Source organism: Oryctolagus cuniculus, chromosome 17, assembly GCF_051225735.1.
Source record: "Oryctolagus cuniculus isolate XC-2025 breed Fujian yellow rabbit chromosome 17, ASM5122573v1, whole genome shotgun sequence".
Classification (NCBI taxonomy): Eukaryota; Metazoa; Chordata; class Mammalia; order Lagomorpha; family Leporidae; genus Oryctolagus; species Oryctolagus cuniculus.
This window is the reverse complement of record NC_142883.1, coordinates 23,949,847-23,968,853: the sequence shown is the minus strand read 5'-3', so window position 1 is coordinate 23,968,853 and position 19,007 is coordinate 23,949,847. Positions and strand designations below refer to the sequence as shown.

At 46.6% G+C, this 19,007-nt stretch overlaps 1 protein-coding gene across 1 annotated transcript in view; it reads right to left on the bottom strand.

Annotated features, from left to right (window-relative positions):
- Positions 1–19,007, bottom strand: part of KPNB1 (karyopherin subunit beta 1) — a 31,615-nt gene that overhangs the window by 10,335 nt on the left and 2,273 nt on the right. The window contains exons 3-13 of the mRNA XM_008271382.5: positions 18,369–18,551; positions 15,888–16,088; positions 14,310–14,462; positions 11,944–12,003; positions 11,279–11,368; positions 10,831–10,941; positions 10,039–10,140; positions 6,215–6,439; positions 4,317–4,508; positions 2,729–2,859; positions 115–262 (exon numbers count right to left, since the gene is read on the bottom strand). Coding sequence (XP_008269604.1) covers positions 115–262; positions 2,729–2,859; positions 4,317–4,508; positions 6,215–6,439; positions 10,039–10,140; positions 10,831–10,941; positions 11,279–11,368; positions 11,944–12,003; positions 14,310–14,462; positions 15,888–16,088; positions 18,369–18,551 — 1,596 coding nt within the window. The remainder of the gene's footprint in view (positions 1–114; positions 263–2,728; positions 2,860–4,316; positions 4,509–6,214; positions 6,440–10,038; positions 10,141–10,830; positions 10,942–11,278; positions 11,369–11,943; positions 12,004–14,309; positions 14,463–15,887; positions 16,089–18,368; positions 18,552–19,007) is intronic.

Here is a 19,007-nt window from a genome sequence, read left to right as displayed (position 1 = left end):
GTTGTAATAGTTTCTGTATAGCATGACATCTTTCTAAGAAAATACATACTGAAACACCAAACAGTCGTGTGTCCAAGGTGCTGCCCTCTCCAACAGCCAGGGATGCTGACTCACCTCCATCTGAAGCACCTGCTGCAGCCGCTCCATGATGACCAGGGTTGTTTTCTGCACTGCAGGGTAGCAGTCCTTGGCGCTGTTTTTCACGATCTCCATGAGAGATTCATACGCAGAACTCCTCAGGTTGTTCTGGTGGCCATCAGGTCTGCACAGAACACACAGCAAAGTTTTTAAACCTCAACTGATTAAGAAAGGACAGAGGAGCTGTTATGACATAGACACTGGCCAAAAGTAAGAACCCAGGCTGACATGATTGGAGGCCAGGCTTGAATTTAGCAACAAAATATCCAAGAATCCAACTTCCGAAAAGGTCTCTGCAAGCAATGTCTACGTTGGTTATGGTCTCCAGACCTGTTAAAATGCCCAAGTCGCAGGGCCGGCACTGAGGCCTTAGTGGGTTAAGCCGCTATCTGCAGTGTCAGAATCCCATGGGTGCTGGTTCAAGTCCCAGATGCTTTTACTTCCAATCCAGATTCCTGTGCACCTGGGAAAGCAGTGGAGAATGGCCCAAGTCCTTGAGCCCCTGAGCCCACATGGGAGACCTGGAGAAAGGTCCTGGTTCCTGGCTTTGGATCAGGCCAGGTTCGGCCGTTGCAGCCATTTGGGGAGTGAACTAGTAAATTGAAGGTTCTCTCTGCCTCTCAAATAAAAAAAGGGCCGACAACGCGGCTACTTGGCTAATCCTCCCCCTGTGGCACCGGTACCCCAGGTTCTAGTCATGGTTGCTCCTCTTCCAGGCCAGCTCTCTGCTGTGGCCCGGGAGTGCAGTGGAGGATGGCCCAAGTGCTTGGGCCCTGCACCCGCATGGGAGACCAGGAGGAGGCACCTGGTTTCTAGTTTCAGATCGGCGCAGCGCGCCGGCTGCAGCAGCCATTTGGAGGGTGAACCAACGGAAAAAGGAAGACCTTTCTGTGTCTCTCTCACTGTCTAAAAAAAACCTCTGCCTGTCAAAAAAAAAAAAAAAAAAAAAAGCTAAAGTGCCTGGAAAAGCACTCCTACTCTCCCTTCTCATGTGGGAAAACCGGATGAAGCTCCTTGCTCCTGGCTTTGGCCTGGCCCAGTCCAGGCTGCTGAGTTCATTTAAGCAGTGAACCAGCTGACAGAAGATCTCTCTCTCCCGACGTCTCTCCCTCTCTAATTTTGACTTTCAAACACATAAATTAATGTTTTAAGTGCCCATGTTGCACCCTGGAGTCCTTGGGTTCCATCCCCAGTTCTAGCTCCTGGATCCAGCTGCCTGCTCATGCACATGCGGGAAGGCAGCGGTGTTCACACACGCAGTGAAGCTCCTGCCACCCATGTGGGGCATCTGGGTTGCACTTCCAGGTTCCAGCTTCAGCCCTGTCCACTGTGGGCATTTGGGGTGAACTAGCAGATTGGGAGCTCTCTGTATCTCTCAAAAGGTCTGAAATAGGGCTTTCTGAAATGTGTAATGGAATCATAATTTAGGGACAACCTCTAATCTTTGTGTTTTGTGTGAACTGAAAAGTAAACCATCAGGAAGGGACCAGACATAAATTCTTCCGTGTTTAACTAGTCCTTCCCCATTGCTCTGTGCAAGATTGTATAAAATGACATCTCTTGGTGAATGAAGAAAAGTGGGGTATACTCTCGTAGAGAGCCAGACACTATCTTGATTTGTCCAGGAGCCAAGGACTCAATCTAGGCCTCCCATTTAAACGGCAGTAAGAACCCAATTACTTCCGCATCTCAGGAACCACCTTAGCAGAAAGCTGGAAATCAGGAGCCACAGCGAGCCAGGCATCAAACCCAAACCCAGGCGCTCCAATACGGAATACAGCATCCTAACTGCTAGGTCAAGTCCCCACCCCAACTCTTACCTAAACTCGGAGTAGAGAACCCTTTTTTTCTGTTAAGGGCCACTGGGTATTTGTAATATCATTAGAAGACAATTAAAAATTATCAACTTAAAAATTAGCCTGCTTAAAAAATTAGTTTGCTAATAAATAACTAGATTTATTGAATTTCAAGTCCCATCTGTGGTTGCCCTGGCAGGTACAGACCAAATGATTTCATGGAACTTATATGTCCATGGGCTAGCCATTCCCCACCCCTGTAAACAAGTAATTTCTTTCTTCTCTTTTTTTCTTTCTTTTTTTTTTTTTTTGACAGGCAGAGTGGACAGTGAGAGAGAGAGACAGAGAGGAAGGTCTTCCTTTGCCGTTGGTTCACCCTCCAATGGCCGCCACGGCCGGCGTGCTGCAGCTGGCGCACCACGCTGATCCGATGGCAGGAGCCAGGTACTTATCCTGGTCTCCCATGGGGTGCAGGGCCTAAGTACTTGGGCCATCCTCCACTGCACTCCATGGCCACAGCAGAGAGCTGGCCTGGAAGAGGGGCAACCGGGACAGAATCCGGCGCCCCGATGGGGACTAGAACCCAGTGTGCCGGCACTGCAAGGTGGAGGATTAGCCTAGTGAGCCGTGGCGCCGGCCTAACAAGTAATTTCTTAAGTGTACTTTCAACCTCTCTAGAGCAGATACAGTGCGCTCCTGTCTCATGTTGCTGTGATTAGGCTGCGCATTCTCCACACAGTGTAACAGAGTTGGGCACCCAGACATCACACCTTTCTGTACAGGAGATCAGTTACCTGTCTGTGGTCTCCAGGAGCTTCTGAACTATGAGTTCAAATGAAGAAGATAAGCAATAGGTGGCTGGTTCCTCCTGATCATCAGCTACATCTGCAGCCTCATAAGCAGCTTCAGCCAGGCTGGAGAAAGCCTGAAACGCAGAGATTTAGTATCAGTCTTGAAACAAACCCCACTCCAGGGGACAGGGTTGCGGCATGGTGCACACAGCCACTGCCTGCAGTGCAGTCATGCCATGTGGGCACCAACTGGAGCCCTGGCTGCTCCACTTCTGATCCAGCTTCTTAATGTCCTCGGAAATGCCAAGTGTTTAGGCCCCTGCCACCCACAGCACAGACCCAGATGAAACTCTTGGCTTCAGTCTGGTCAAGCCCCAGCCATTGCAGTCATCTGGGGAGTGAACCAGCAGAGGGAAGTACTCTGTCTCTCCCCCACTAACTAAGCCATCTTGGGTAGTGTTTCTTTCCAATTGACCTCAGAATGAATAAAAGCTAGTGAATCTTCAATGTTTCTGTTAAGGTCATCTCAAAGGGCCAGCAGTGTGGCACAGTGGGTTAATACCCTGGCCTGAAGCGCCGGCATCCCATACAGGCGCCGGTTCAAGACCCAGCTGCTCCACTTCCAACCCAGCACTCTGCTATGGCCTGGGAAAGCAGAAGATGGCCCAAGTCCTTGGGCCGCTGCACCCATGTGGGAGACCAGGAAGAAGCTCCTGGCTTCGGATTGGTGCAGCTCTGGTCATTGAGGCCAACTGAGAAGTGAACCATCAGATGGAAGACTCTCTCTCTCTCTGCCTCTCCTCTCTCCTCTGACTTTCAAATAAATTTTTTTTTTTTTTAAAAAGATCATCTCAAGACAACTTAACATTTGACAGGTATCTTTAAAATAAAATATTCAAGGGCCAGCATTGTGGCAGGGTGAGTTAAACAGCTGCCTGGGATGCTGGCATCCCAAGTGAGTGCTGTTTCAAGTCCCGACTCCTCCACTTCTGATCCAGCTCCCTGCTAATGCGCCTGGGAAAGCAGCCGCTGGCGGCCCAGGCGCCACCCCTTGGGGAGATTCCGAGGGAACAGAAACCTTCACCTACCCCAGGGGCTGCCATCTCACCTCTCATGTACAGGAAGGCTCCTGCCCCACTCCTCCCTCATTAGCACTTCTCTCCCATTCCCTCAAAAGCCCCAATCAATTACATGCAGCCCACACTGACTCAGCGTTTAGGCCGCCTACCTTCCTTCCCTTTCTCTCTTCTCAGCAATGATGCTTCTTGTAGCCAACAAATCTCACCCTTAATCAAAATTTCTTCTCCCCAAGCAATTCAAGAAAGAAAAGCAACTCCACAGAGTTTCTCTGCTGCGTTACTACGACTGCTCTAAGTCGTTTGGGAGCCAGTTGCCATGAGTCAACAGCTCCCACTGGCTCCTGTGGGTGGCATCTCCCCCGCACTTTAACTGAGGAAATCAGAAAGGAGATGCTATTCCAAAAAAGTCTTCCAGTGAGGTAGGTCCATTTCTCCCCCTCACCCCTCACCTCCCACTTTCTTGCCATGGTTCAGGCAAACTCCTTTTCTCTCACCAGGAAAAAACCCCTTACCCAGCACACATTTGATGCCACTCTGGGTTCAGCACTGAGGCCCTCAATCAGACACTGTAGCAGGGGAGCCAAGTAGACATCATTGATGGCAGCTTCAGGAAGCAGTTCACAAATTCTGCCCACAGTCCACGCAGTTGTATCTCGAACAACTACACTTGGGTCTTTCATTAATTCTATGAGGGTGGGCATAGCCTACAAATACAACAGTTATTAGCAAAACAAAACAAAGATTAAGACTCATGTTGACTCTGTCTCTCAATAAATATAAAGTTGGGGCTAGTTTTGTGGCACAACTTAAGCTGCTGTCACCACCACCTAATACCAGCTTCCCATATACAGGCACTGGTTTCAGTCTTGGCTGCTTCACTTCTAATCCATCTCCTTGCTAACGCTCCTGGGAAGGCAGTTGAGGATGGCCCAACTCCTTGGGCCCCTATACCCAGGATGGCTTCAGCCTGGTCCAGAGCCAACTGTTGTGGCCATTTGGGGAGTGAACCAATGGATGAAGATCTCTGTCTCCATCACTGTGGTGTAGCAGATAAAGCCATCTGCGACACTGACATTCCATATGGGTGCTAGTTCAAGTCCTGGCTGCTCCACTTCCCATCTATCTCCCTGCTTATGTGCCTGGGAAAGCAGTGGAGAATGGCCCAAGTGCTCAGGCCCCTGTACCCACATGGGAGACCTGGAAGAAGCTCCTGCCTTTGGAAGGGTTCAGCTCTGGCTGCTGCAGCCAGCTGGGGAGAGAACCAGTGGATGAAGATCTGTCTCTCCTTCTCTGTTAACTCTGTTGTTCACTGGCAGTTGATGCCCACTGGATTTTGAGCACAGGCTTTGCTCCCAATTCCAGCTTCCTTCCAATGCAAACCCTGGGAGGCTCAAGTTCCTAGGTCCCTGCCACCAACGTGGGAGATCTAGACTGAGTTCTCAGTTCCCAGCTTCAGCCTGGAACGTGCCTGTTGCGGACATCTGGGGAGCGAACCAGTGGATGGAAGCTCACGGACTCTCTGCCTCTCAAACAAAAAATAAATCATGCCGATTGCTACTTCAAAACAGGAAATACTGACAAATGGATTTTAACTCAAAATATCCCTGGGGCTGGCGCGTGGCTCACTTGGCTAATTCTCCGCCTGCAGGGCCAGCATCCCACACGGGTGCCGGGTTCTAGTCCCGGCTGCTCCTCTTCCAGTCCAGCTCTCTGCTGTGGCCCGGGAAGGCAGTGGAGGGTGGCCCAGGTCCTTGGGCCCTGCACCCGCATGGGAGACCAGGAGAAGCACCTGGCTCCTGGCTTCGGATCGGCATAGCTCCAGCCATAGCAGCCATTTGGGGGGGTGAACCAATGGAAGGAAGACCTTTCTCTCTCTCTCACTCTCTATAGCTCTACCAAATTAAAAAATGTATATATATATATATCCCTAAAATCTTTTATAAAACACATGCTTGAAACATCTGTCAAAACTAATACAAATAGAGTGAGTTATGAAAGTCCTCCTCCCTTTATCAAACCCCAGTTCCACTTGATGCGGTGTGGGTACTGTCAGCAGGCTGCACTGAACGCTCAGCTTCCAGGATGCAGTTAGGACGGCACCAGGCCACATCCGAAAGCACCAAGTTCTATTACACCACGCAAAAAAACACACTACTTCCATAGGAGATCCTTATTACAGATACCATTCTGCCCAAAGGATGGACTATTAATCCCATCATTAGTTTTGGAGGCAATATCTAACAAAGCTGCAAGGATAAATATCAAGTTGAGAGGGTACCCGGATAAGAGGGATTAAGGGGAAACTTTGTGGCCTTTTCTGCATTTCCAACTTCCTGGGTCATAGGACTTATGCCATTAAAAAAAAAAAATCCTACTTTGACTTTCTACCCCCAAATTCCTTTAGTTTCACCTGTATAACTAGTGGTTTGAGCTGATTGGGCTCTGGTCCTTCCAAGATACAGCCGAAAGCCATCACTGCTGCATCCCGGTATCGCCAATCTGGGTTCTTGATGTGCTCCTTAATGAAGGGAAGGACGTGGGGGACGATGTCATCTTCACAGCAGGTGGCCAGGAGCATGAGGCACACCCCTGCTGCTTTGCAGGGGTTCCAATCATCATCATCATCATTTTCATCCTGGTGAAAGAACGTGGTGCTAAGAATGATTTTAATTCAAAAGGTTCTCTGACCACTCCAACGTAAACTCCAAGGAAGTATACAACACCAAACCTTTATATTTGATCTCTTCCACAGTGATACATTACAAAATAAGGGGTAGCGCTGTGGTGTAGCAGGTTAAGCTGCATGGGCAGTATCCCACATGAGGGCCAGTTCAATTACCAGTTGCACCACTTCCGATCCAGCTCTCTGCTAATGCACCTGGGAAGGCAGTGGAAGACCACTCAACTGCTTGGATTCCTGCCATCCACGTGGGAGACCCAAATGGAGCCTGGGCACCTAGCTTCAGCCTGACACCGCCCCCTGGCTGGTGTGGTCATCTGGGGAGTGAACCAGCAGATGGAAGATTTCTTTCAAATGCCTTTCAAAAATACTAAATTACAAATCTTCATACAAGATGCAGATGAAAGATTCTACCTAGTACTACACAAAACAACAGAATGAACAAACTTTGGCTGCATACAACAAACATCAATCTCAAATATGTATATGGATGGGCTTTGTGGTACAAATTTAGCTGCCATTTGGGACATGTATATCCCATTAGTCAAGTGCTGATTCAAGTCCCAGCAACTCCATTTCCAATGTAATTTCTGCTAAGACACTTGGGGAGGCAGCAGATGATGGCCCAAGAACTTGGGCTTCCTGGTTTTAGCCTGGTCCAGCTCCAGCTGTTGAGGGCATTTGGGGAATGAACCAGCAAACAGAAGACTCCTCCCTCTGTCCCTCTCCTTTTCAAATAAACAAAACTTTAGAGCAGGGGGTTGGCACTGTGGCGCAGCAGGTGAAGCTGCAGCCTGTAGTGTCAGCATCCCATATGGATGCCAATTCAAGACCCGGCTGCTCCACTTGTGATTCAGCTCTCTGCTATGACCTGAGGAAGCAGAAGATGGCTCAAGTGCTTGGGCCCCTGCACCCTCGTGGGAGAGCAAGAAGCTCCTGGCTGCTGGCTTTGCATAGGCACAGCTCTGACCATTGCAGAGCTGTGATTGAAACAGCAGATGGAAGATCTCTCTGCCTCTGCCTTTGAAATAAAAAAAAAAAAAAAAGCCAGAACAAATAAGCGGAAGGTACATGATTTTGGTCCAAAAATCTACCAAAATTAATCTATGGAATTAAAGGTCAAGAAAGCAAGGGGGTTCACAAGTGGGAAGAATATATGAAAACAGCCTCTGAGGTGCTATTAACAGTCACAATTCAATAAATGTGGGGCCGGTACTGTGGTGCAGCAGGGTAATGCCCTAGCCTAAAGCACCGGCATCCCATATGGGCGCTGGTTCGAGACCCAGCTGCGCCACTTCCAATCCAGCTCTCTGCTATGGCCTGGGAAGGCAGCAGAAGATGGCCCAAGTCCTTGGGCCCCTGCACCCACATGGGAGACCAGAAGAAGCTCCTGGCTTCGGGTTGACACAGCTCTGGCCATTGCAACCATCTAGGGAATGAACCAGTGGATGGAAGACCTCTCTCGCTCTCTCTGCCTCTCCTCTCTGTGTAACTCTGACTTTCAAATAAATAAATAAATAAAAACAATTCAATAAATGTTCATAAACAAAAATCACACAAAAAAGGACTGTATTAGAATCCAAAGTCACAGGGGACGGCATTGTGGTGCAACGGGTTAAGCCACCACCACCTGTAACTATGGCAACCCTCTGAGTACTGGTTTGAGTCCCAGCTGCCCCATTGTCCATCAGCCCCTGGTTGAGGCATCTGAGAAAGCAGCAAAAGATATCCTAAGTACTTGGGCCCCTGCCAATCCATGGAAGACCCAGATGGAGTTCCAGGCCTCTGGCTTAAGACTGGCCCAACCCCAGTTGTAGCCATCTGGGAAGTGAACCAGTGGATAGAAGACCTTTCTATCCCTATCTGTCCAACAAAAAAATTATGACCTCAGGTCCAAGTTCCTTATTGCAGCCATTCACAATATGTAGTAATTTAAGGCTGGCTGCCTACACAGTTTCAGAAAACCATATACATAACTTAAGATAAAAAACTAGATCTGTAAGGGGCTGGCGTAGCGGGTAAAGCTGCCACTTGTGACGCTGACATCCCATATAGGTGTCTGATCCAGCTCCCTGCTAGAAAAAGCAATGGAAGACGGCCCAAGTGTTTGGGCCCCTGACACCCACACAGGAGACCCAGATTAAGCTTCTGGCTCCAGCCTGGCCCATTGTGGCCACCTGGGGAGTGAACCAGTAGATACAAGATGTTTGTCTCTCCCCTTCTCTAACACTTTCAAATAAATCTTAAAAAAAAAAAAAAGCTACTGCAAAAAATTAAAAATGAGGGGCCAGTATTGTGGTGTAGCAGGTGAAACTGCTGCCTGCAGCGCCGGCATCCCATATGGGTGCTGGTTCATGTTCCAGCGGCTCCACTTCCAATCTAGCTCCCTGCTGCTAATGGCTTGGGAAAGGCAGTGGAGGATGGCTCAAGTGCTTGGGCCCCTGCCACCCATGTGGGAGACCAGGCTGGATCACCCAGCTTTAGTCTGTCCCAACACTGGCCACTGGTTCTGTCTCTCCCTCTCTCTGCAACTCTTTAAAAAACAAACGAAAAAACCCACACAATTGACAGATGAGATGAAAACTTACGGGGGAATACCAAGTCCATTTCAAACCAAACATCTCTCTACTTATCTTTTACACTGCTGTTATATAAAGTCATGTAAATCCCCCAAAACAATTACATTCATTTGTACAAACACATTTTGCAGTGTTCCAAGTTATCAGCAAAAATGTCACGTGTGGAAAAGATGAGGAGACAGGAACTTCTGAAACCAGATGCCAGGTGACACAATACCTCCAGTTAAGAGAAAAATGGCACCATGACAGATGTGTTAACAGTAACTGTTCTTTTCCTAACTACACCCAAATCATTGGGAAATCTTACTGCCATTTATTTTGCCTTGTATTTATATTTATATTTATGTTAATCGTCTTATAGGATCAGTAGAGCAATTTCTTTGACCCCCCCCCATATTAATTCTAATACAGAGTTCCATATGAAAAACTCACACACAACCCTTATCAGCATTTAAAAATATATTCTGTGAAACCCTGAAAGCATCCATCCTAGATATTCAAAGTTTTTTTTTGGTGCACAAGTGGTGAAGTTTATTTAGAAGGTGGGAAAGTAAATACACACCCACGTGGGCATAGTTCAGGAGCAGATAGAGCCAGGAAGGGAAAATAATGGGGGAGGGAAGTAGACAAGACAGTGCCTCGGCGCCGTGTCGTCCTCTTGGGGGAGAGAGACAGAGGAACAGATATTCCAGTAGCCTGGAACAAACAGCTCTTCTCTGTCAGTCCGGACAGTTTAGCATTCATGCAATCACAGCAGTGTGTGGCTCATTCCTGATGGAGACCCATCAGGGACATTTAGACCCAGATCTCCACATACTCTGCTCAGGGCCCCAGGGATCTCACAGATCCAGCTCAGCTGTTCTTGAGTTACCTACACAGATGGGCGGTCCAGGCCTGTCATGGAAACTGTTCCCCACCAACCCAACCTGAATCAAGTTTTGTAGCACATCTGGTTCGATTTGGCCAAGAACTCACCTGTTTAGTCAGTGTCTGTGTCAGGATCGGGACGAGATATTGTAGTGCTCCCTTGGCATAAAATTTGCTGGTATGCTCAGGGGGCCGTCCTTGCTCTGCTGCCTAAGGAGAAACAGAAAGCCAACAAGCTAAGATAGCAAGGGCTATAACTATAACGAGAGGTGCCTAGGGGTCTGTAAGAGAAACACACGGTAAGGAGCGATCACAGACCTTCACTGTGATCTCTGGAGGTGCTCAGCATTTGAGTTTCCTCCAATGAGATTCTTGTAGGTCACACATATACATATATCTGCCTTAAAGGACCAAGGCCACTTTAAGAATTACATTACTCTTCCATAAGCTCGATTCCTATTAACAACCTGACATCTAAGTGCTCTCTGGATCAAGAGATAGAAAAATGCTAAAAATAAGTCTGGATTTTTTTTGAAGCAAATAAAGATAAGCAAGGCTGGAAACAAAGTCTGAATTCAAAGTTACCTCTTTCCCCTTATCTGATTCCCTCACCAGTTACATCCTGGACTTGCATTAGGACCTTGGAAAGAAGTGAGCGTTAGGCATCACCTGGGAAAACCGTGACAGCCTGCTGCCCCCTAGTGTTCATGGTGCTCCTACCAGTACTTTCAGTAAGTCACGCCCTACTGAGGGTCAAAAACTATTCTTGGTCTCCATAAAGAGGGCCTTTCCGCAGCAGAAAAATCCTGCAAGTGGTGCCCCCCCCAAGTCTACCCGGAATAACGCTTCCCCGGGAGAAAGAATGATGTTCACAGGCCGGAGTAACAGCTCCCCGCTCACCTCTGAAGCCTCAATGGCCAAATCCATTTCCTCATCACAGACGTTGGACCAGAATTCTATTCCTTGTAGGGCCACTTCATCAATGTCACTTTTCATTGCTTCAATTGTGATCTTAAGCAAAAAAAAAAAAAAGAAAAGAAAACCCAAGCCCCAAGTAAGTACTGATTCAAGTTAGAATCCCCTCTTCAACTACATTCCAGTTTCAACTACAACTTATGAAAGTTAGGTCTGAAATGAAAGGTAAACAGGTTTTTTAAGTACACTGTTTACCAACATGAAGATAGCCCACATTTCCTGGGCACACCGCTGTTGGGCATAAACTTAACTCTCAGATTCCCCCGATTTCCTAACAGTAAGTAGAAGATTACAGAATGAACCAAACGGCAATGAGAATGATGGGCTCTGCAATCAGCTATAAATGCAAATCACATAAAATCAAAATACTTACTGCAAAAAGAGCAGGACCCATGTATGTCTCCATGTACTGGTAATACAGTGACATTATCTTAACCAGATTCTGTAAAGCAGCCACGCGTACCTTTAAAGAGATTAAATGGTTTACTAAAATAATAATGACACAAATGTAGATTCACTCAACTGAGTCAGTGATCTGAAGGTTCATGGAAGCACACATGACAGTGCTGTCTGTCACTGCTCCCCAAAGCAATCTGCCCTCCATTTTTCATGATCCCTCCCTCCAGTTTTCTAGTCCTTCCCTTTGCTTTAAAAGCACCTGTGCAACACACACAGAGCTAAACTCACTGGTGCTTACTCGAACTGAATGTGTCACTTTCACCTGCTTAGGAGTCGCACTTAGATTAGGGCAACAGCTAAACCTGTTTCAATGGCTATATTTGAACAATCACTCGGACAACCTAGGGCAAGAAAGTAAACCTTTAAGAGGACAGCAACCTCCAAATAACTTTTGAGGTAGTATACGACTACTTTTATTCCTTCTTCTCCAATATGTTGGAGAAAAATTGTTAGTAATCTAGTTAGTATTAAGCAAACCTTATTTCTTTAGTCTGACTCCTAGTATCTCAAACTGTATGTGAGAGTTGGCATTTCATAGGGAAGACTTAAAACAGATTTTTCGTAGGATCTCACACTTACCCTCGTATCTGGACACTGTGTGGCTTCACAGACCACCTGCATAATAAAGTGCCTTTCGGACTGCAAGAATAATAAAAATAATCAGGGAAGCAAAAACTATGCACAGGAAAATTCCTAGGCTCTACAGATAAAACTTCTCATCTCCTTGGGTCCACACAGCCTGGCATCATCAGCAACTCCTACTTGAACAGTGGTGGCCTGGAGAAGGCCATGAAGTTCACCTCCAGGGTCTGCTAGAACCTGCCCTTAAGAAGTCCCAAATCTTTGAATCCACAAACTGAGTTTCACTAACTAGAGTTCAGGAAGTAGACAGGAAAACGTAGGTCACAAAAAGATGTTAAGAGGATGCAAAACATCTGCTTTATTTTAGAGACCCCCAAATGTGTTTTTCTGCAAGATGGCTAAGCTCCATCCAATGTCAGGAGAAAAGGGAGAACAGAGTGAAGAACCTCATTTGTTACCTTTCTACATCTGAAATTTAAAAGGAAAGCCCTGTTTTTTAATCAATTAGAAATAAAGGTTGCTCTGTCATCTTATACCTTTCCAACACAAGGCCAAAAACCAGCAAAAACAAGCATACCCCCAAAATTACCTGCAGACCCTGTGAGCCATGAAGTCTACTCATGGATACACCGCCAGAAGAATGAGAGTAGGTCTCAAAAGAAATCTGCCACCATGTTAAAAACCACATTATTGGAGCTGGCACTGTGGCACAGTAGACTAAGCCTCCACTTCCATATGGACGCTGGTTAATGTCCCAGCTGTCCAATGCAGCTCGCTCTGCCTATGGCCTGGGAAAGCAGTGGAAGATGGCCCCAAGTGCTTGGGCCTCTGTAACTGTGTGGGAGACTCAGAAGAAGCTCCTAACTCCTGGCTTTGGATTGGCCCATCTCCGGCCTTTGCAGCCGTTTGGGGATTGAACCAGTGGATGGAAGATAGCTGTCTCTCTGTTAACTCTTGCCTCTCAAATAAAAAATAAAATAAAAAACATTATTCACAATAGCCAAAATGTGGAAGCAACCCAAATGGATGATTTTAAACAAAATGTGGTATATCTGTATATCTTTGGGCCCCTGCCATCCCACGTGAGACCCATATGAGTTCCTGAACATGAGTCAGCCTTACAACATGAATGAGCCTCCAGCATCATGGTATGTGGAATAAACCAGCTACAGAAGACAAACACTGTGTGATCCCGCTTTTATGAAGTATGAGAGCAAACACAGAGAAACGCTGGTGGCCAGAGGCTGGGAAAGGAGCTGGTACTCAATGATCCACTTTCAGTTCCACAAGATGACAAAGTTCTGCCGACTGGTTCCACAGCAAGGTGAAGATAATTAGATACTGCAAAATGGTTAGGGGGGCAAATTCTGCTATACAGACTTTACCACATTATAAACAGGGGAAGTATTTTCAGGCAAAACATTTATTTTATTTTATTTTTAAAGATTTATTTATTTATTTAAAAGGAAGAGTTACAGAGAGGCAGAGGCAAAGGCAGAGAGAGAGGTCTTCCATCTGCTGGTTCACTCCCAAAACGGCCACTATGGCTGGAGCTATACCAATCTGAAGCCAGGAGCCAGGAGTTTCCTTTAGGTCTCCCATGTGGTGCAGGGGCCAAAGGACTTAGGCCATCTTCTTCTGCTTTCCCAGGCCAAGCAGAGAGCTGGATTGGGAAGTGGAGCAGCTGGGACTTGAACCAGTGCCTGTTTGGGATGCCGGCACTGCAGGTGGTGGCTTTACCCAATCCACCACAGCGCCGGCCCAAGGCAAAACATTTATATCCCTTACTGCAGCACCAGTTTGAGTCCTGGCTACTCCACCTCTAATCCAGCTCCCTGCTGATGTGCCTGAAAGACAGCACATAGCAGCCAAAATACTCAGGGCCCTGCTACCCAAATGGGAGCCCCAGATGGAACGTGGGCTCCTGTCTTCAGCCTGGCCCAGTCCCAGCTGCTACGGCCATTTGGGGAGTGAACTAGCAGATCAAAGATCATCTGTTTCTCCCTTTCTCTGTCACTATGCCTTTCAAACACATAATTCTTTTAAAATAGCGTATACTATTTTAAAATAGCGTTCTCAAAAGCATCCTCCGGAAGGATATATGAAACAGTGCAATTGCTGTAGTCTTCTTTTTAATCCCAAATTATTCTCACACTTGAACTAAGCTAAGAAACACTTGAATAACATTATTTATAAGAGCCTGACGAAAAATGGCAAACACCTATTCCATGGCTGCATCCCATACAATCCAAATCTCATCAAGAGCGAAAACGAAGGCTCCTGAACAAGGTGGTGCTTTCGAAGTTATCAACTTCATGGAGAAACACCCTCCAAATCTAAACCTTTTGTCAAAAGAAACTTACCTCTTTGTCAAAGTTTGCTTTGGTGAACTCCAGTGAGTTCAGGAGTGCATTGGTAGCAGCGAGCTTCACATTATTACTAGGCTCTTCTTTCCTCATCCCCTGGATTATGGCAGTCAGAATCTCATTGGATTTATCCTGCAGCTGCTCTGGGTCCTGGAACAAGCAGAGAAGTGCAATGACTATAATAAAGAGATCACAGCTAATCAGCAGTCCTTTTAACTACAAAATCCACTTGAGTCTCCTGACTTTGTGATCATTTTCCACTCATTTCCATGTGGGGACAGCACTGCAAATCACCTGCAAAATATTCAATGGCACTGGTAGTCCACAATGGAACTGAAACAAGTTAGTCAACTTCATCTCTGACTTACTGGCATCTCAACTCTGGGCTTCTTCCTCTTCTGTGCACATGGAGATGGCAGTCTGCTGGGTTTTCCTGGCCATATGTACCAAATGACATAAAGCTGCAGAATATGGGCGCCAAGCACCAACACCTGAGCATAAAATCTTGGTTCTCTAAGCCAGCACACAGCAAGGGTTCTAACCTTAGCAGCAGCAAGCCTTTCAGAGGACCACATCTAAGATGCTGTGCTGGGCTGATCCTGTGCTGCGGAAGGCTAAGCCGCCACTTGTGATGCCATATCCCACACAGGCGTACCAGCTCGAGCGCTGGCTGCTCTGCTTCAGATCCAGCTCCCTGCTGATGCGCCTGGGGAGGGCAGTGCAAGATGGCCCAAGTGCTTGGGCCCCTGCCATTCCATGTGAAAGACCCAGACGGAGTTCCTGGCTCCTGGCTTCAGTCTGGCACAGTACTGGCGGCTCTGGACATTTGGGAGTCTGTCTCTGTGGGGCAGGTATCATGGCATAACAGGTTAAGCTGCCACTTAGAATGCCTACATTCCATACAGGAATCCTCGGGACTGAGTCCAACTCCACTTCCAATCCAGCTTCCTGCTAATGTGCACCTGGGAAGCAGCAGATGACCCAAATACTTAGGTTCCCGCCACCCACATGGGAGAACCTGGATGGAGTTCCTGGCTTGGGGTCCTGGCCAGGACCAGCTACAGCTCTTGCAGGTAACTGGGGAATGGAATCAGTGGATATCTCTCCCTGTCATTCTGCCTGTCAAATAAGTAAATATAACTTAAGATAAATAAGTATAATAATAATACTGTGTTATGGTTTCCACAGCTAAACCAACTATACCAAGAGTTGGCAAATTTTTCCATAAGGCAGTATATGAAAATGTACTGAGGATCTTAACAAAAGGGATCAAGTCAAGAATGCTCCCAATGAGGATATCTTCATTTTACGAGTCTAGAATCTAAGCTCTAAACATATGGATTTCCATTTTGACTTTGTGCCCCCTGCATTTATTTTAGGGTATGATTAGTTATGTGAGGATAAGCTAGCTAACCACACATACAAGCCTAAATTAATAAAGCAGTCCTACTTCCACACAACTCCACAGTAGCTTGCTTTTCAACATGTTCGAATAAAAAGAACAAGCCTAACACCACACATACCACTGCTGGAGGAAAGAGGCACGTACCCCAGAGTGATTGGGCAAGTACTTACTATATCTTGGCAAATGTAACCGATAGCTTCCAACGTGGACTCTTTCATATGCTCTGTGCTGCTGGGGTTTGTGACATTGGCCACTAGCTGGGGAATAAGTTCTGGCCACTGGTTTACTGGGATCTCTGCACAAGCAATACCAGCCACACACTGGGAGGCAGAACTAGGCCGGTAAGTTTCTGTGCCCAAAGTTTGTAAAACCTGCAAAATAAACACATAAATAACTAATATGTTACATGTAAGATATGAACTTCTAATACTATTTGAGCATATTTTACCTACCGTATTATACCTCTTATACCAGTGTCTGAATTCTTTCCTATAATATAGAAAAGGAGGAGAAAAAACTATGCAGAAAGAACCAGCCTCAGAGCCAACACAGGCACAATCAACACACATGGAAACAGCTCCACCTCCGCCCTCTGTGCCCCCCACCAACTTCCAAACAGACTGTCCCAAGTCATACATCTCATTTCAACATTCAACACAAGGTAGGAAACTAGCCAAGAGAGGTGAGAGGGATGGAGACAAAATTAATATTCCAGGCTCCTTGTAGTGGCAGGAGAGAAATCGCTGTTTGGTCTTGTTTTCTGGTCAGAGCTGTGGGACATCATAAAGAGGTCAACTCTGGGGCATCCAGGTGGGTGTCACCCACAGCACACACCTGTCTAACCTTACTGAGGGAAGACATCTATCTCCCTCAAGAAGTGTGAAATCTGCTTCCTCTAACCATTGACAACCTGGCATTCTGGGGGTCTACTTGTGCTGTACTCCAAGGGACCTGGTTAAATAAGGACATCTCTAAATGGAGAAACTAAGTTACTGATATGACCAAACCTAAGAAGGAACCCCTGCTTAACTTCCCATCTGAAAGGATTCATTCTGTTTGCCCAAAAATCAGAAACCTGTTCTCATCAACAGACACCAAGAATCAGATAGGCCAATTAAAACAAGGTCCACTCTTCCTGGAACATGTCTTGCTTCAAATGGTCACCACACAGGCATCTATGTCAAGTGTGAAGGCACAAGTACAGCTGAAGGATGGAGCTGTGATCGACCCAGGGTTAATCATTGCCACAATCAGCTAATTCAGTCAATGAACTCACTAAGAATCACCAGTTCACTCAAAGGCAAACAGTTAACTGTTCCTGGCATGAGCACAGGGCAAAGAATAGCTGCCAGAGATCCAGGCCAGCTCTGTTGACTGGGGCAGGTCACTTAGTACCCAGCTTTGTAGCTAGTAACTAACACTGAACCCCAACCCCCAAGGTGGTCCCCCTTCTCTGGTTTGCCAACATCTCTGCCAACCCCACCCCAGCAGCTAGACCCCGTAACAGCTGACTGAGTCCACATGAAGGTTTTCTTCTCTAACACAGCTAGACTGGACCTTTAACAACAGTGCTATGTCAAATACATAAAGTAGGAAGGGAGAAAAAAACAAGGTGAACGGTCGCAAATGTCTGAGGCTGAATGGGTATGAACCAAGTCTGACTGAAGCTGCAGCCCAGGAGGGAGAAAGCAGACCAATGCAGGTGGATGGAAGCGGTAATTCCGAGCGCTCTGCAACACAATGGAGGAACTAGGTTCACCACGACCTGTAAACAGGCCTGGACGGCTGGAGGGGAGGCGCTGCAATGCTGGGACGTGGGGTGGGCAGGAGATGTCTGATCACACACACTGTACACACTCCAGAGACTGCAACACCGTATTGTGTTCCAGAATCATGCACCATTACCATGTGTTAATTAAAAATGTTTAAAAAACAAAAATAGGAAGTCATTGGATCTCCATGATGCAAAGCAACAAGACATTCGATCTTCCTCAAACTTTATCACCTCATTCTGCCCATGCCCTGAACAAAAAACTAGTGTTCCTAAAGGAAGTTTTTTACAATGTGCCAAGTAGATAAAAGCACCATCAACGCCACATTCCTTTTTCAGAATCTTTGGGCCTGAAAGACCCTAGAGATCATGAATTCTCCTCTGACTTCACACAGTGCCAGGACTAAGCTGCCAAACGCTGAGAATTTCCTACAGAAGTTCAGCAAGACAAAGGTGCTGGTGGACGGCAGCAGGCAATCACTTGGGATTCAGCTTGGAAAATAACCCTTAGCTTCACTTCCGCTTTGCTGAATCAAAGTCTGGAGATCTTGGGACGCACGGATTAACAAACTCCCAGAGCGGTCCTGATACCCAGCACCAACGTGTTCATTACTCCAGTTCATCGGCGGTTAGCTACAAATTCTGGTCCCTAATTTAAGTTTCCCAAACTGCTGCCGCCTACCTCAGTCATCTGAAAAGAATTCCAGTCCATCTTGACAAGCTGAGTTGAGAAAGAATTTTAAATCAACTACAGCTTTCAAGTGAAGTTTAGGTACCAGAAAGAAACCTATCACAATCTCATGCTCTATCCCATGCAAATAACAAAACTGACAAAGACGTGTTCTGTGCAACATGACTACAAGGAGGGAGCGTTACTTACATAGTTCTTGACTTCCCGTCGGGCATTGGCATCGATGGCGAGCCATCTCTGCTGGTACTGCGCCTTGATGTCTGGGTCTTTAGATGTCAAAGAGTTCTTGATTTGTAGACCAGCTGCAACTCTGGCAACCTGACTGTTTCCTGGATTTGCTAGCACTCTGGACAGTTCCACAAGGAAAGTGGGCTGTTAAGAGAACATGCATTGGCCAATGAAAATCTCTTGGGATTTCAATAACTGAAGTTCATCAAGCACCCAAATCATGGGTGGATGCAGGAAGCACACACTTTTGGGACATACCAGGAACTCTAAACCATCTACTTCAAGATCCCCATAAAAGTTATTTGGTATACAAGGAGGCCACCCGTCTTCGCATGTAGCCAAGCACTTACTTAGGAGATACATTATTTTCCTATCAAGATCATCCTCAGTGCCCCAATCTCCCTAACAGATCGCCAGAATTTAAGCAAATCTGACAAGCACATTCTTCATGTGTGCTGAAGCGTTCCAAGCACCCAGAACCACCTCTGATACTCAATAAATATTTGTTGAATGAATAAATGTTATGACGGGTAGAAATTAAAATTGCTTCTCTGAATTTCAAAAAGCTTAGTCCAAAAAGAATGATGGTTTGAGCCCCTG